The sequence below is a fragment of the Suricata suricatta genome, chromosome 9 (genome assembly GCF_006229205.1).
Source record: "Suricata suricatta isolate VVHF042 chromosome 9, meerkat_22Aug2017_6uvM2_HiC, whole genome shotgun sequence".
Classification (NCBI taxonomy): domain Eukaryota; kingdom Metazoa; phylum Chordata; class Mammalia; order Carnivora; family Herpestidae; genus Suricata; species Suricata suricatta.
Window position 1 is genome coordinate 88,468,894 of NC_043708.1, and position 17,977 is coordinate 88,486,870.

Below are 17,977 nucleotides of genomic sequence, written 5' to 3' on the forward strand. Positions count from 1 at the left end.
GCTGCTGCAACCCAGTCCATTTTCATCTGCAGCAGGCAGGGTGGTGACAGAGCAGCTCTGGGGACGTATATTTACCTAGGAAAACTTCTAGTTCTGCTTTCTGGAAAGTGGCAGGAAACTGAGGAAAATACACCCATTGGCACAATTCCTATTGGTTTTGTAACCATAGAAACAACACTCAGTTTGCTTTAAGTTCAGTTTTGAAACAACAGCTCTCAAAAACTTTTTGGATGAAAAGATGTAAGAAAACATGTCTGGAAGCCCACTGAAGACCATGAAAGACCTGGTTGACTTAAGTGCAGCACAATGGCATCGTCTGGATCTTAGAGAATCACGGAATAGGCACCCTGTTGTTCTCTAGACCAGGCCACAGTTGGCATCTGTGTCCCAGAAAGCCTTCGATGACACCTCGGGTTTTTCAGTATCTTCCATGGGTAGAGATAGTTTGATGTGACTGCGTATCAGAACTCTTTTTTTCTTTGTGATTGCAAAATGACCCTTTGCCAGCCTAGGAACTCAGAATTATCCTAGAATCCCATAGTCAGAGACACTTTCAGCCTAGATGCTAGGAATTTGGGCTCCGTGCAGCTGCTGGGCTCTAAGCTGAATGTTGGAGGGACAGCGGGAGATGAGTGATCTTTATTTGCAAGCATTTTGTTTTCATCCTTAAACATCTATTTTCATTTGAAAAACATATTTTAATGAATAAAACAGATGATGAAAAGGAACCAGTTGAGAAAACCATTGAGGGGAAAATGAATAACTGGTGTGCAATAAATCTGATGTCCTAGAAGAGGGTTAATATTCTATTGATATTTTCCAGGAAGTAGAGTAGCTCATTTAGATGGAAAAAAAAAAGAAACAAAATTTGCTAAGTTAATTATGGGGTTTTTAATCTGCTATGAATTTGGAGTAAATTTTATTAGGAAGAATTGGAAATAAATGTTAACCTTTATTATCAGGATAAATTACATCTTTTAAAGATGAGGGACCCTTGTGCTTTGTGTAGGGCCTTTCACTTGGGTATAAATCTTTGGTTGGAAACTGTGCCTGGGTGATGGTAACTAAAATGACTTTTTGTGTGGCAGTTTCAATAGTGGTTTCCATCTGGCTCACACATTTTGGCTGATGGAAAGTTCTGAGTTCAGCTGTCAGACCAGCTCCCAAAGGTACAAGGAAGACGTGCATGTAGAGGCCACCTTCCATTTTTGTGGAAATGTCTGCATAGCTTCCCATTAGAGATTAAGTAGACAGACTAATCTAGAGTTTAATAACATGTTCCTTCTTGATAAATTTATTTAGCACAAACCTAGACTGTCTGTTCTAGGGGACTGATTCTTTTATGGGGAACAGCCAACCTTTAAGAACACACCTTAAAAGACTACTAGAGAAACCCCTCACTTGTATAAGACTTGCAATTTATATTTTGATTTGGCCTCATTTGGAGCCACCTTCTGATTCATAATGTTGATCATGTCTGCTGTCTATTTCCTTTTACTCCCTCCTCTTGATCCCCTGTAAGCTTGCCATATACAACTCTTCAACTGGTGACTATGGAATCAAGACTTTATGGTGGGTTATTCCCAGCTCTCACCAAACAGGAATAATGCTAACTTTTACTACCATGGGCTAGTTTTAGATAGAATTAAATTTCAAATCACCTTCTGAAACAGTATACATTCCTTCATGTCCTAAAATATTTAGCAGCACTTAACACGCCTGCCTCCCCAAATCCACACATACTCTCCTTGTAGGCTGTGTGTTCTAGAAGCACCAGGCAAACCACTCTTTTTTTTTTTTTTTTTTTTTTTTTACAGGTTCTAATTTTTTTTTCTCATTGTTTTAGGAAGTTTGGGGCTCAAGGATCACGACTCACTGGAGCAGGATGGGGAGGCTGCACAGTATCAATTGTACCTGCAGACAAGCTGTCCAGCTTCCTAGCAAATGTGCACGAAGCTTATTACCAGAGGAGCGACAGGAAGTTAACATTTGAGAAGCAGAATTTGTTTGCTACCAAACCTGGGGGTGGGGCTTTGGTTTTCCTTGAGGCCTAAACAATGTAAAAAATGTTAGAGAAACTATTTAGGGCATTTAGGAACTGGCAGAACTTCTTATGCCACAGTAAATTAATCCTCTTTCTGTTTTGTATTATGATGAACGGTTGCTATTATCAAGATGTATTTCCAAAGAAACGGTTGAAAGCTCTCTATGCCTCACAATGATTATTTTTCCATCTTAAACTATGTTTTCTCCCAATAAGAGCCAAAATTATGCTTTGGCAGATCTCTTAAGGATGATTTACTGACATTTACTGATTTCAAAAATTTTAAAGATGAATTTGTAAAAGACGTTTAATACTGACCTCATGGATCAGACTTGAGTTAAACATACTGCTACAATTAAACGGATACAACTGACTTGTATGACATATTCTTAAATACAGTCCGTTTCTGGTTTCTCTTGACACACTTCTTCTTCCCAGGTGTAGTCTTCTGTTGATGATGTTGATGATGATGATGATGATGAGAGGGACGCCAGAAACCCTCCCTCAGTTCGAGCTTCAGAACGCTATTAAAATAATACATTTCTAAGGACTCACAGATTTTTCTGGATACTTGAATGTGAGGTTGCACTGCTTATCAAGATGAGAAGAATCTTTTTTTTTTTTTTTTTTTGCAAAGATGGATTTTGCCTCATTTACTTTTTAAAAGCTATGGGGAGAGGGAGTGAGGCAAATCATGAGAGACCTTTGAATGCTGAGAACAAACTGAGGGCTGAAGAGGGAGGTGGGAAGAGGAAGCGGGGTGATAGTCATGGAGGGGGGCACTTGTGGGGAAGAGCACTGGGTGTTAGATGGAAACCAACTTGGCAATAAACTTTTTTAAAAAAAGCTATGTGGTATCACAAAAACAATCACTTTCAATTCTTTCAGGCCTCAGCTGTCTCTGTCACTTAATAGAGAACCTTAGGGAAAAGACACTTTATGTCTTACCTCTAGTCACCCTAAAATAGTTTTCCGGGTGATAATTCAGATTAAATCAGTTTGCTCATAAAATTTGCTTTCTTCCCACTCTATGCTACCTTTTCTCAAATGCCACAGGGCACACATGCTGTTCCGGGAGGCCCCACCCTCGCCTCACAACCCTCTGTGGTGTGTCTGGCAGGCCTCATTTGTGTGTGTGGACCAGGCAGGACAGGTGTGCTATTTCTGGATTATGGATGGTGGAAGACCCGATTATCCCGTCCTCCATTCTGGGGGGTGGGGGCGGACAGTGAACTTGAGCTGAGATACAGCTGCTTGGTTCAGATGATGTTGGACTCCTCTGTGTGCTACAGTTTCCACAACTTGTAGTTTCCCTGACACCCAGCCCATGTACCATTTCCGGCTGAGGTCACCTGCCCGTCACCAGCACACTGGCACAGTGGCCTTCTTACACTAAATAATTCTCTATACCCATGTCTCTAGCTGTAGTACTTAGGGAGACCAAGAAAAATGGGAGAAAAGTGTGGAAGTAAGGAATAGTCTTATTTAACATTAAATATGCAGGTGTTTTACTCCCTTCTCTCACCTTTCTGGCTCATTCAGGAATTTGATTAGATGATCTGCTCTCTGTTTTTGATGTTACTACACTAGTGGCCAATAAGGATCATTCTAGAAGACATGCTAAAAATAAAAAGCTCTCTCCTATTCCTGACCTCAGCTGGCTCAACCGTCAGATTTATGGCACCCCTTTCTTTTCATGTCCTTGCCTGCTGGGAGGAGGAAGAGGAGCCTTCAGATTTAACAGAACTGTCCATAATTTAAGGAGGAGCCAAAGAGGAGGGGACAAAGAAAGCTGGAAAGATGGAGCAGGCTCCTTTATTTTCTTTCTTTCTCACGCTTGAGTCCTGTTTAGAACCTTATAATTTCTGCCTTACGTTGAGGGCAGGGACCACTCACCCACCACATTCATTGGAATCCAATATATGTTTGTTGAATTATTAATGGAAAATAAAAGAGGACTTCAAACACTGATAATATCCTATTAGTTTGAACTTTTGACTGCATTTGGAGGTTTTCAGCTGCCTGAACCGCCCGTGGTCAGAAGCAAGGGATGAGGGTAAGCGGGCATGAGGTGGGCGCTGACACGTGAAGCAGAGATGGTCTGAGATGGGCACGAGGGTGATCACATTATAACAGCATATCACACCTTGCCACTCACCGTACCTTGGATGTGAAACCGTACAGTGCTTATCAAATTGTCCAGTCCAATTAAGACAAGCTAGAGAGAAAATTCTCAACTATTTTCAAAAGGAAACATACCAGTTTATGTAGGAACTGGTGAAAGTCATTCCTTGCTTCATAGGGTTTCTTGGTAGCCTTCACCTGGAGTCTAATAAAAAATTAAAAAAAAATTAGTAGCCAAACTAATTGTTTCATACTGATACCAACTAAAAGTATTCACGCAAAATTTACTATGCTGGGCATTTGCTGGCACTTTACATATATTCATCCAATTACAGTCTTATGAAGTAGGCACTACTATCACCCAGTATTATAAACGAGGGAAAAGGTTCAGACAGGTTAAGCAGCCTGCCCTCAGTCCTCCCGCTAGTGAGTCATACAGGATTTGAACCCAAGCAGTGTGACTAGAGCCTTCACCCGCTGTGTGCCCCTGCATCCCGGGAGAGACGCGTTCTCTTCAGCGAGGCGGTTTACACAGCGTTTGCTGAACTGATTCCACACGCCTGTCTCCAGTGCAGACTTCAAGGGGCGTCTGTGGGGAGGGAAGAGTCAAAGGGACTGGCGGGGAGAGAGCTGGGGGAAGAGTTGGAAAAGGCTACAGCGTGAGGGTGCGCAGTGCGTGAGGGTGCGAGGAAGCTCATGGAGGCAGGAACCCAAGAATCCACCATGATTTTTGTCACCAAGTACTCATTTAAGACATACTTATGGAGGAGTTGAATAGCTGAATTCAGGAGGCAGCAGAAACCTTTCCAGACATCTGTGGATGAGGGAGAGGCAGAGCGAGGGTAGGTCAGGATGGGTAAGAAGTTGGGAGAAGGGAGAAATGTTAGCAAGAGAAACACAGCAGACAGACAGGAAAATGAAAAGGGATATATAGCTATTAATTTCACAGAATTTTCAAGGGAGACATTTTAAATGATTCTTTCCTCCGTGGAATTTGTAGGAAGTGCACATTTCTGAAAATTCCAATATGCTTTGCTAAACCATAAAGTTGGGATTAGCCCACCCCCTACAAGGCTGCCTCTGGGTTTCTTTGGCACTCAGTGTAGCTCTTAGGGTCTTTTGCATTAGAGCCCTGTGACCAACAAATGCCACCTTGTGTATTGTCTGCTTTATCTCTGTCCATTTTATCTCAACTGGCTTTTCTCTTCACTTATTATTCCCCTCTGGGTCTCTTCTCTCCTGCTTTCCTCAAATCTCACAGTTTGGGTCTCTTCCTCATTGTCCTATTTTTTTTTTTTTTTTTTTTTTAGATTTGTTGTTGTTGAGGGGGTTAGGGGGAGGGGCAGAGAGAGAGGGGGACACAGAATGTGAAACAGGCCCCAGGCTGTGAGCTGTCAGCACAGAGCGTGATGTGGGGCTCAAACCCACAAGCTGTGAGATCATGACCTGAGCTGAAGTCAGACCCTTAACCGACAGAGCTGCCCAGGCGCCCCTCATTGTCCTTTTTAAACACACTCCAAAATATCCCTGCTGTCCATTCTCAGTAACACCCTTAGAATCTCCCTGCAGTGGGAGTCATCCTCAGACTCTGGTTCACGTCACTTTGTTAAAATCAAGCCATCTTCCAGCTCACCCTTTTCCTTGTCGCCCTGTTCCTTTTTTAAAAATAAAACTTTTATTGCCATATGTATCGTACCATAAAATTCACCATTTTAAAGCGTACAATTCAGTGTTTTTTTAGGACACTCACAATTTTGCGACCTTCCCCACTACCTAATCTCAATTTTTCCGCTTGCCTTTCCTTTCCTCTCCAGGAGTATCTTTTTCGAAGGTTACAGATAGCCCTGTAAGCTGTGCCTAGAGATTTAACAGGCACATGAGATTTATATATACAACTGAATATTCCCCCTTTAATTTCTCCAATAATGTCCCCTTGAGTAAAACATATCTGAGTGCTTCTTGCAAATTGCTCTGACTGTTCTACATCCTTCTGTATATTCTAGTGATGAGAAATCCCATCCCATACAGATTTGATTGTGAGGAACTTGTAAAAGTCATCTGGAATCAGATCTTATAATTTAGGTGTCCTGAAGGTGAAATTTGAGTGGTAAGATTTTTGGTGAAATATGAGATAAGATTCTAGAGTAATGGACTGGATTTTCTCATGTGACTGGGAAACTAGCTTTTTAACTTTGATTTTACTTTTTTAAAAGATTTTAAGTAATCTCTACACCCAACGTGGGGCTCAAACTCACAATGCTGAGATCAAGAGTTGCACGCTCCATCAACACCCAGCCAAGTGCCCTGAAACTAGCTTTTTCTTTCTTTTTTAATATTTGACAGAGAGAGAGAATGTGAGGGGGGTAGCGGCAGAGAGAGAGAGAGAGAGAGAGAGGGTGACACAGAATCTGAAGCAAGCTCCAGGCTGAGCTGTCAGCACAGAGCCTTACCTGGGGCTCTAACTCAGGAGCCGTGAGATCATGACTTGAGCTGAAGTCAGATGCCCAACTAACTGAGCCACCCATGCACCCTCAGGAGAAGACAGCTTTTTTTTTTTTTAATTTAAGTATCGCGTACATACAATGTTACATTAGTTTCAGGCGAAGGACACGGTGATTCGACAGCTCTATAGGAGAGTAGCACTTTAAGTTCCCAAATTGTAATTAGAAGATGAATGGCACACAGCTGTGGCTGGTCTGCAGGGCTGCACTCATCTGTCACTTAATCCTTCTGCAGGTGGCTTTGCGAAAGGTCGGTTAGTCTCAATACTTGATAGTTTCCCTTTTTATACTCTAATTTATAAATGTGCACCCCAAAAAGTTTGTATGTGTAGGGGCAGAAGGGGAACAAAGAACTAGCCCAAGAGAGACCAGCTAAATAGCTTGTTTTTTCTAGTTTACATCTTCCTGAGGGGAGGGCATGCTTATGGGTTTATTTTTAAAAGGCCTTGAGCTTACACCCCACAGGTGGAGGAGTAAAAGGGATGAAGATACTGTTTAGCAATTAATTACCACAGTCGTTGATTCTGTAGACAAACTTAAAGTGTTATCCCAGATGGACTGTTAAGTAGAAAATCTCTTTGCAGATACCCGAGTTGATATATTTTTACATAATAAACCCACTGTAGTCTCATGTAACACATTTGTTAACTTAAAATGTTTTCAAGCACTACAGAGTTAGTAAGGAACAAACCTATCAAGCTCCTTGTCAATTCTTTCCTGCCGCTGTCTTAGGAGTTTTATTTCTTCACTAATTCTGTGCTTCTCTCTAGAAAATCAAAGATTTCGAGTTAAATTTTAAAATAAAGCAGGCATTTCTAACTGGGAAAAACTGAATCAACAGCTCGCTGACTTCTGCATGGATCAAAAGCCCTTCCCTCTGCACTGCTGGGTGTGAGGATGCCCCCAGCCCACCCCTCCTATATATCCATACAAGACCTAACCCATGACACCTGGGTAAGATCTGGGCTCCACTTGCTGCTTCAGGGGGGCCTCTTACAAAGTGTCTGTGCCCCTTCTTCCCACTGAGCACAGGGAATCTGCGGGCTGTGTGTGCACACGTGTGCATGTATGCTGGGGGTTGGGGGGCCGGGGGGAGGTGGGAGGGAAATGGGGACCGTTAAAAAGCAGAGGCTCAAACTTTTGTCCTGCCCACTGCATAAGACCTGCCTGGCTGCTCTTCCATTTCTCTCTCTTTGCTGTATTTGATGGTGCTTTCCTCAATACCGCCCCGACTGCCGCCCCTGCTCCAGGGGACTCATCCTGCAAACAACCTTTCTGTTCTCCCAGGGCTCATCTTTGGTAACAAACAGCGCTCCAGTCTGTGTGCCCTGGAGCTCTCTCCTGGTCTCTCCATGCTGGGGTGCATCCCTCCAACCACAGCACAGCAAGGCTTCCCTCCTTCCTTCAACACCCTGACGCTCGCAACGGCTCCACAGCTCTAAAGTACATTTTTGACACTTACCAGAAAAGCATCTCCAAGTCTATTAAGACACTCAGAAGTGACTCTCCTCACCGGTAAAATAAGGAGTTTAACGCAGATGATTTCTAGGATTACTTTCAGCTCCCAGAGTTTATGATTTTACATTTAACAACAGGTTGGCATCAACTTACATCCTAAAATCCTTTTGATTCCTTGCAAATTGTCTTTGTGCTTCTTTTATGGTATCGCGGTAAGTTGGAGCAGGTGGTGTGATTGGTTTATGGTTAAGGAAAGATTTGTAATTAGGAACAGTTGGGAGAGAAGGACAGTACCCATCACGGGGGAGACCAAGAGGGCCATCTCGCCTGGGCTTCCCATTCAGGAAGGGTCTCAAACGTGGACATGAATATTATGTCCAGACTTACACTGAGAAGTCAGAAAGAAGGCAGCACCCATTAGGCCACATTCAACTTGTGTCCCGTTATCTGAGCTACACCATCCAGGGTACATTCAGACTTAATAGTTTCTTAAATTCTGTAATTACCTTTTTTTCGTGGTGTTTTGTGTGCGTGTGCATACGTGCATGTGTATGTATATTAAAAGAGCAATTTGTTAAATATTTAAAAGGTATTAAAAATTTTAAGCCTATTTAAGCATTTCTTCATTTCTATGTATATCGAGAACCTCAAGGTTTCTTGAGTTCCTAAAGGCTCTGGAGGTGACTGGCAGTATATGTTGGTTGCTTTAGTTATTACAGGGAAGAAAGATGATAAGTAGAAGGTGTCAGTGTGCTGTTAAAAAGCCTGGGGCTTGGGGCGCCTGGGTGGCTCAGTCGGTTAAACATGCAACTTCGGCTCAGGTTATGATCTCCCAGTTGGTGGGTTCGAGCCCCGCGTTAGGCTCTGTGCTGACCACTCAGAGCCTGGATCCTGCTCCAGATTCTGTGTCTCCCTCTCTCTCTCTGCCCTTCCCCCATTAGCACTCTGTATCTGTCTCTCAAAAATGAATAAAAATATAACAAAAATTAAAAAAAAGAAAGCCCAGGGCTCTTGGCCCATCTGTTTCTGGTACAGTCAGTGGTTGTGTTCCTAACCCTGGTCTTAAATCCATATGCATCCCTGACAAAGCAGTCACTTCCCTTCTGAAACAGCATTTGGTAAATGACTCCAGGAGGCAGCTCTCTGCTGGTGTTAAGAGAAGACCTTAGCCTCACTGATAAACTAAGAGCTCTTAAACCTCTGTGATCACCAAGATTACTGTTCTTGTCTGGCCCCCACTCCTCCTGAAGCACTCTTCAATATTACCTCTGTCTTTCTCTGACTGCATATTTACAGTCTCTTTAAAGGCTGCCCTTGACACTCATTTTAATCTTATTTATCTGGTATGAGAACATTAGGAGCAGTCCAGTGGGTTTGGTCTCTGGAGGCAGGACACGTAGGTACTTAACTGTATGACCTTAACTTCCGGAGTACTGTATCTCGGTTGAGGTAACCAGAAGGAAAAAGCAGAATGGCTTCACCAGAAAGATTCTCATGATGAACTTGAATAAACTTCATGCCTTTCCTATGAAGCTCTAAACTACTCAGGAATTATCTTCAATCACTTATAATTGGAGAATCAAGGTCTTAGAATCAAGGAAAAGGACACCTGGTTTTCTGTGCATTCAGGACTGCTTTCCCAGCAATGCTGGAGTGCGAGGTTCTCTGGGTTGCTCCCAGAGCCCCTGTAAGCAGGCTTCTTAACAGCATCGCTGACCGTCAGGGAAGCGGTGTGGACAGCAGAACATACTCCATCCTCCCAAGCACCAAGTTTGAGAGGTTCTGGGTGATTACATTACCTGAAATGGACCAAAAGTCTCTGAAATAGGTTTTAGAGGAGACTATTTATTGATACATTCCAAGTTTATTTTTACCCTTAATTATATCTAGGTTTTACAATAAGATTTTCCTTCAAGAAAGAGATGAGCCTGACTTCACTGTTTAATGTCACAATGGCATATGGTTCCTGAACTTATGGTTTGATGAAAAGTTCATTTGTACTGTGTGGGTGGGAATCAATGTGCTTTGATAGCATCTGGCATCCCCAGCAGGCAGACCAGCGACTGCATGTGCACAGAACAAATACTCAGTGTTGGCTTCAAAGACTCATTCAAGATACAGCCCTCTTCTGGGCACCATGAAGCAAAGTTGGGAAGTCAACAAAGTGTGTATCTTTGGTATCCTTTACTCATCTTCTCTCTTGATGCTCTTATTTCAGGACCCTCTTAGCTCTTCCTCTCTCCGTGGCTGGCACTGATGAGCCATTTCCCAAGATTGTAGAGGGAGTGCCATCCTGGAGACAGAGCTCTGGTTCTGGCACTGTGGTCAGCCCTTCCCATCTAAGACATGGTAGACAAGGTAGATAGCCAGGCTGGCCCCCCTCTTCCTTGTCTGTAAGTGATGTGGGTTTAGTTAGATGGTCTTGTGGCTCTCATCCTGTTCTGATTTTCCATGAAATAGAATATGAGCCTATTTATTTTTTATTTATTTATTTTTATGTTTTTAATGTTTATTTCTGAGAGAGAGAGAGAGAGAGAGAGAGAGAGAGAGAGAGAGAGTAAGCAGGAGAGGGGCAGAGAGAGAGGGAGACCCAGAATCTGATGCAGGCTCCAGGCTCTGAGCTGTCAGCACAGAGCCTGACGTGAGGCTCAAACTCACTGACTATGAGATCATGACCTGAGCTGAAGCTGGAGGTTTAACTGACTGAGCCACCCAGGTGCCCCAATATAAGCCTATTTAATATCAGATTTAATATCAGCCTATTTTTCATCCCTAAGGTAAGGGCAAAAGGCATAGAGAGGTATGGATGGAATCTGAGATTCTGTAAGGGAATGAAGGAGAGTTTGTTATTTGGATATGGGGGCTGGATGAGAGGGAGGGAGAGAGATCAAATGTGGCTAGGATAATGAGGGAATCATTTTAGAGATGGGGAAGTCCATCATTTTGGAGGATGTACTACAGAGGATGGGAAGGTATTTTAATAATGGGCATGTTCAATTAGAAACTCTCAATAAATGCAGATAGAGATCAATGGGAGCAGATATGAAAATGGAGACTCTCTTCAGAGGTGATGGTTGAAACAATGAGAATGAATGAGACCCTGAAGGAGAATGGAGAAAAGAATGGAAAATGAATACCTTGAGGAAGAGAGATTTTAGGGATTAGTAGTAGAAGGAGGGGAGGAGCCAGGAACTGGTATAACTAACACAGTATTGAATACCAAAGGAGAGAAGCTCTTGAAGAAGGAGGAGTGTCAAGTAAGTCATAAAGGTCAATTTGAAAACCAATAAAGAGCCACCTAATTGGGTGATACCATTACTCATTCAATGATTACTTTTTGAACACCTGTTGTGTGCCAGGCACTCTTCTGAACCCTGGAGATTGAGCAGTGAACGAGATATACAAGGTATCCACTCTCATATGGCTCATATTCTAGAGCATGTACACTTTCCATAAGCCTTTCACCACAAAGAAGTCAAGGTATACTCAACTAAGTCCCTGCTTAAAAGGGGGATACAATATGCAAATCAACTGATTAAATAGCGGTAAGTACTGTAAGGGCGGTAATAATGAGAAGAGAGTGGCTGGGGATGTGTTTGGGGGGGGGTGCACAACATTAGCTAGACAAGGCCTGGGTATCAGAAGAAATGGAGCTGGCCATGACCTCGGAGTAGGAGACAGGGGAGTGGTGCTCAAGCAGAAAGTGAGGGCAGAGAGGTAGGAGATGAAATCAGAGATAGGCGGGGCTGGATCTTCTAAGGGGCTTCTTAGCCTATGGCAAAGTGCAAGAGGCAGCTGTCGGGAAGCCATTAAGTGAGGGACTTATTTGAACTATCCCATGAATGGCTTGTGGAAAGTGGAGAAGAAGGGAGGCTCTTAAGGAGGCTCTTTCCATAGCTGAGGGGAAAGGTGGTAGTGGTGCTTGGACTAGGGTGTAACACTAGAAACTGGATGGTTTCAAGGTATGCTTTACAGGGGGAGATGATAGAACTCAAGGCTATTTTAAAATAGGTGTCCTACAGGCTGAAGATGGAATAATATTGTAGACATATAGTATGTTCTTCCTTCCTTCCTCTCTTCTTCCTTCCTTCCTCTCCCTTTCTTCCTTCCTTCCTTTTTTTTGACATTGGAATTTCTTTCTTTTTTTTTGGTTTCTGTTTTCAGTGTGCTTCTGAGGGGCAGTTCATTTTACTCTGGGAAAGACATTTCATAGTGATGCAGATTATATTCAAATAGTAGCTATTATTGAACAACCAATTTATCAACTGGAATTTCCTGTTTTCAACCCATTGTTCTGGCAACTTATGGTCAGAAACTCAGCATTGTCTTCAGAAATTACATTCACGAGTTCTGATCACACTGTACAAATTACCTGTCTTCAGGGACCTCCTAAATGAGACTACTGGAATAAAGGTCTATGTGAACTACAGTTTTCTCTTGATATGAATCAAGTCCGAATGGTAAAATTCCAAAATAAAACTTCCTTAGGCTGGATCCAAGTTACTTTCAAACTTTGGCTTTGAGATCTCATTCCATGTAAGTAACATTTTTGACTATTTGGTGAATGACAACTTACGAGATGCCTTAGTGTCCTCAAATCTAAAAGGGAAGTAATGAAAGCCTCACGTTAAATAAAGCAGGAAACTAAACTTCACAAATCTACTCATTTTGACAAATGTTTCAGCAAGACTTAAAAATATTACTGTGGTAATCATTTCTTAATACAGGTTAAGTCATATCATTATGCTGTGTACTTGACACACAATGCCATATGTCAATTATATCTCAATAAAAGTAAAAATATATTACTGTACAAAGAATATTATAGCAGCATTAATGTAATCAAAAGCAAAGAAAAAATTCCCCCACAGCCCCACTTTCCAAAAAATAAAACTGATGTTATATTCTATGTGCCTTTCCATCAGTCATACACAAATATGTATCTTACATTATTATTATAATGGCATGGTTGCTTTCTTTATGCAACTATCATAATTTCCCCATGCATCCAAGTCTTGTAGTCCTTATTTTAATGTTTGCAAAAGATTTTGTCCTGATGCAAAAATTTTGCTGGGTTTTCTGATATGAAATAATCAATTTCTCCCCTCTTCCCCAATTGTGTTTTCGAGTAAGGCAGGCCCCCCACTCCCTCCCCACCTCCTAGCAAGTCCCTTTGTGTTCAGGGAAAAGACAGCTGTGTTCTTGCGTAGCTTGGGACTGGTATGATGCTTATGACTGTAAAAAGAGGCTGTGGTCCAGTTTATTCCATAAGCAAGAAGCCTGACAATTATGCCAGACTTTCACCTTTAGTTTTTCCCCCTTTGCCTGTCACAGACTGTGAAGAAGTCGAGCAGCTTTATTTTAAAAATTTTTTATAAGTTTATTTATTTATTTTGAGAAAGAGAGAAAGAAACATGAGCAGGGGAGGGTCACAGAGAGGGAGGGAGAGAGAGCATCCCAAGCAGGCTCTACGCTGTCAGCTACAGAGCCCCACGTGGGGCTCAAACTCACAAACCATGAGATCATGACCTGAGATGAAACTAGGAGTCAGATGCTTAACTGACTGAGCCACCCGGTGCCCTACTTTTTTTTCTTTTCTTTAAAGCTTTGGTTTGTTTACTTTGAGAAGACAGAGGTGGGGAAGGGTAGAGAGAGAAGGAGAGAGAGAATCCCAAGCAGGTTCCATACTGCCAGTGCGAAGTCCGATGTGGGGCTCCAGCCAACGAGCTGTGAAATCATGACCTGAACCAAAGTCAACAATCATATGCTCAACCGACTGAGCCACCCAGGTGCCCCTAAGTCGAGCAGCTTTAGAAGCAAAGGCTTACCAATCTTCCTCAAACAAGCAACACCTTAACACACCAGGCAATTTTTTAATATCTGTCCTATTCTTCTGGCTACGTCAAGTGATTGAAACTCTTAAGATCTCCTGAGTAAAAATCAAAGAAAGCTGAATATCATTCTTTTTGTAGAATGATGAGCACAACTAACGATGTATTTTTCCTCAAGTGTACATGGTCTTGAGCTACTGAAATTTAATTTGCATGCTGCCATTTCCTGGTAATATTTAATTTCTCTCTCAGACTGCCTCTTAGAATTTCACAGATTTTATCCTTCTCCAAAGTTATATTGTGCTCTTGAGTATGGTTCCCACGATGAAGTATTTATGAGGGAGACCATGCTTGTCACTCCGACCTAATTGGATTTTCTTCCTTGAACATTCATTATGTACTACTGGCATTATGTTTTATTCTTACAAATTATTAATTTTGAACATGTCATTATTAAAATGAACTAGGTATACATTCTTTATAAAGTCATTCTCATTGCCCACAGAATTTGATCGGAGTTGTATACTTGTGCTGTGGCATGAGTTCTGGGCTGTATGATGTTGGGACTGACTAAAACCTCAGCATTTTCTTGCACTACTCAGTGGTGATGGCATTTAGGAGACTTCTGCTAATGTCTGTTAATGAATAGCCTAATTTTTATCCTCACTGGAGGTATAAAGTCATCAATTTTCCCTAACTGTAGAAAATTAGAGTACTTACAGCTTATAAACATGAAGAATGGTTGCATTTTATTCCTTGGGGATGACTGTGGCAACATGTTTTCCAATGCCACTGTTTGAATTGACCTCACACTGTGTTTTCTTATGTAATGCTACATGGAGTTTACATGGCCAGCCACTAAATGGACAAGGAGCCATTTTGGTACAAATAAAATGGTCTTGTTCTAGGACTTCACAATAGCTGTGGTTGGGATATGACACTCTAAAACCTGGAGGCATCCTAAAGACCTCAGTTCAGACTCTGGGTTCTTTGACCTCCCTTTAGAAACACAAGAGTATTTGGGGCACGTGAGTGGCTCAGTTTGTTGAGGGTCCAACTCTTGATTTCGGCTCAGCTCATGATCCCAGGGTCATGGGACGGAGTCCCTCCTTGGGCTCCATGCTCAGCATGGAGCTGGCTTAAGATTCTCTCTCTCTCTCTCTCTCTCTCTCTCTCTCTCTCTCTCTCTCTCTCTCCATCTCTGCCCCTCTCTCCCTCTGCCTCTCTCCCCTGCTTTCACACTCTCTCTCACACACACAAAATAAAAATAATAAAGTAGAACCAGTATTAGTGAAACAAGGGGTCTTAGAAATTTTAGGGTCCAACTTGATTATAATATAGATGATGAGACTAAAGCTTCTAGAAAGGAAGTACCCTGTCTTTGAGAAGTTGGGCATGTGTGAAACTCAGGAAAACAATGTCCCAGGGACAAATTTTGCTTCTACCTGCCAAAAGTTCTGTCCTAGAATGAAGCTGCAAGGAGACTGTGCTGACTACCCCCATATCCCTTACATATATTCCTTGGAGTATCTTTAGAATTCCTAATGAGATTATCAGGTTTAAGGCCAAAGTATCCATTCTACACATAGTATTATTGTATAAGTTATAAAAGGAGCCCAGGCAGAAAAACAGTGGCCACAGTCTTGTCCTTTATATACGAGAATTCATTTAATTCCTAATCCTAAAAACTGAATTCTTAAAATAACGTAGCCTGTGGCCCAAACTTAACCTTAGATCAGGTCTCTTCTGTTTACTGTTCATCTTTGCTTACACTTCAAATATTTTAATGTTAGATTTACAGGAGGGTCAAACATCCACAACACAACCATGGGTCCAGGGATTTTTTTTTAAAGAAGTTACTACTCACCCCATGTGCCTTATTCTATGGGAGACAGTGTCACCGTTGGAGTCTCACCCTGGTATTACATGTAAAACAGGGGTTTTAGAAAGTCTCATTATTTAATACAGCATTAGCAGTGGTTTCATAGTGTAGTTAGAAAATTGAGGGAACAGGGTTACCCGAAATACTAACACAGACTTAATGAAAAGCATTCAGGGATGCCTGGGTGGCTCAGTCGTTGAGCTTCCGACTTTGGCTCAGGTCACGAACCCCCAGTCCATGGGTTCGAGCCCCACATCGGCTCTGTGCTGACAGCTCTGAGCCTGGAGCCTGTTTTGGATTCTGTCTCCGTCTCTCTGCCCCTCCCCTGCTCACTCTGTCTCTCTCTCTCTCAAAATAAAAAAATAAGACATTAAAAAACAAAAAACTTGCCAGAGCATTTACTCGACATGAACACACACAAGATGAGAGAGACCTGGGGTTTGAATTACGGGAATCAGTAGGAATGAGAGATGACAAGGGGCAGTTTTTCAAGTGGAAGACGGACGAACAATAAAAAACAGGCACAAAGACTCTCAAAGTCTCGCAGCCGGTTGGGCTTTAGTGCAGGGCTGTGCACACTGGAGGTGCTGCTCCAGCGACACAGGCAGGATTCTGTTGCCGACGCCACTATTTTCTGCCTTTGCTGTTGGAGTGCTTGGCGCCTTCACACGGGTGCCAGCGCCGTTACGGAAGAGGTAGCCAGGAGGTGTTTAGTGTTCTAAACACCGTCTGCCCAACAACACTGTTACTGAGATTTTGGTGGAGCTGAATCACAGATTTCATCTTGAGAAGCCTGGTCAAAATCGGAAAGTTAATTATTTTTGCTATATTAGGAAGTAGAATATATCTTTGAGGAAATTTTTCATTAAAATGGTTAAAGTAAATTTTGGTGCTTTACACGGTTGGCTGTAGTTATGTGGAACATTTGGTTATGGGCAACAGTTCGCCCTCTGATACGGCTGGATAAACAAGTTGTTGATTTATGAATTCCACAATGTTTTATAGTTTATGGCCTTGCACAGAGACAGCTCAAGGGTTGTTTGGAGGGAAATTAGCCATCCCCATTCTTTCCATCAACCCTCCTCCACTCACAAAGCTTTTCCAAATAAACAAACAAATTTGGGGTTTGTTTTGCAAATATAGCGCCTTGTTTGTAACTGGATGGAATATCTAAGCCCCTCCTATAAAGACAGAAATTCTAGAGACCTCACTCCCATGAGATGGACCAAATTGGATTATTAGTAACAAAACAGAAACAAATGGATGTGAGAGAACTATCAAAAGGAGCCAATCTATTTGTGCTTAAATCCACAGGACTTCAGGTGTAAGTAGGATAGGGTTTCTATGTTCAGAAATCCGGCAGTATCTCACTGAATCACTTGGAGCCATAAACTGGAAGTGGTTTTTATGGGGTGAATGCAAAGTAACAGTGTAGATTTCATTTACTTGCTTCTTTGCCTGCCCACCTGCAAGGAAAAGAAATGGGTTAGGTGAACACAAAATTAGTCAGCTTTTGTGTTTGAGACATTGCTCTTTAGTACTAAATTCTAAGCATTCAAAGATCTATGGCTTTTCCACATGATTTTTTGTATTGATTAGTAACATGTAGAGCAAGAATATCCATTTTTTCTCCAATGGTTGAAATCATTTAAACTATTTGCAAATGAAATTTTCTTCCGTTACTTGATATAAACTGGGCTTTACCGTATTTATAGTAAGTTAAAAAAACAAATCTTAACTCTTACTAATTCTCCAGGATGCAAATCTCTCCTGCTCCTCCCACCCCCCTTTTTTGCCCACTGAGCCACCTTTATAATCTAAAATCCTAATTGTGCCTAAAAAAATGGATACAACCCACTCTCTGGAACGTGATTACCTAAGGCACAAAAGTCTATTTATTTCATTAGTTAGTTTACTAACAAGTTTCCTGAATTGTGGTTTGTGTCTTGTGTATTTTATTAAAAGAAAGTTAAAGAAAAATGCTAAACAGAACTTAAACTGGGTCTATAAGAAAAAAAGACTGGATCTTAACAAGCAATTTTCTAATTGTCTTTGGCTCAACGTGGCTGCAAAATGCGTACAATACACATGTGCATACTTAACTCATGTAAAACAAAACCCCTTTGTTCCTCAAGTT

The 17,977-nt window shown here is 41.9% G+C and overlaps 2 protein-coding genes across 7 annotated transcripts in view; one reads left to right on the forward strand and one right to left on the reverse strand.

Moving 5' to 3' along the window:
* The window catches only part of GALK2 (galactokinase 2), a 125,744-nt gene extending 123,280 nt beyond the window's left edge, over positions 1–2,464 (forward strand). For 5 of the 6 annotated variants that reach the window (XM_029950676.1, XM_029950674.1, XM_029950675.1 and 2 more), the window contains one exon: positions 1,847–2,464. In XM_029950676.1, the coding sequence (XP_029806536.1) occupies positions 1,847–2,054 (208 nt within the window). In that variant the 3' untranslated portion in view covers positions 2,055–2,464. The remainder of the gene's footprint in view (positions 1–1,846) is intronic. The other variant, XM_029950677.1, reaches the window with a different exon arrangement.
* The window catches only part of LOC115301010 (protein FAM227B-like), a 38,562-nt gene continuing 22,918 nt past the window's right edge, over positions 2,334–17,977 (reverse strand). Inside the window, exons 4-7 of the mRNA XM_029950680.1 lie at positions 8,281–8,358; positions 7,361–7,435; positions 4,304–4,373; positions 2,334–2,568 (exon numbers count right to left, since the gene is read on the reverse strand). Of these exons, the coding sequence (XP_029806540.1) occupies positions 2,434–2,568; positions 4,304–4,373; positions 7,361–7,435; positions 8,281–8,358 (358 nt within the window). The 3' untranslated portion in view covers positions 2,334–2,433. The remainder of the gene's footprint in view (positions 2,569–4,303; positions 4,374–7,360; positions 7,436–8,280; positions 8,359–17,977) is intronic.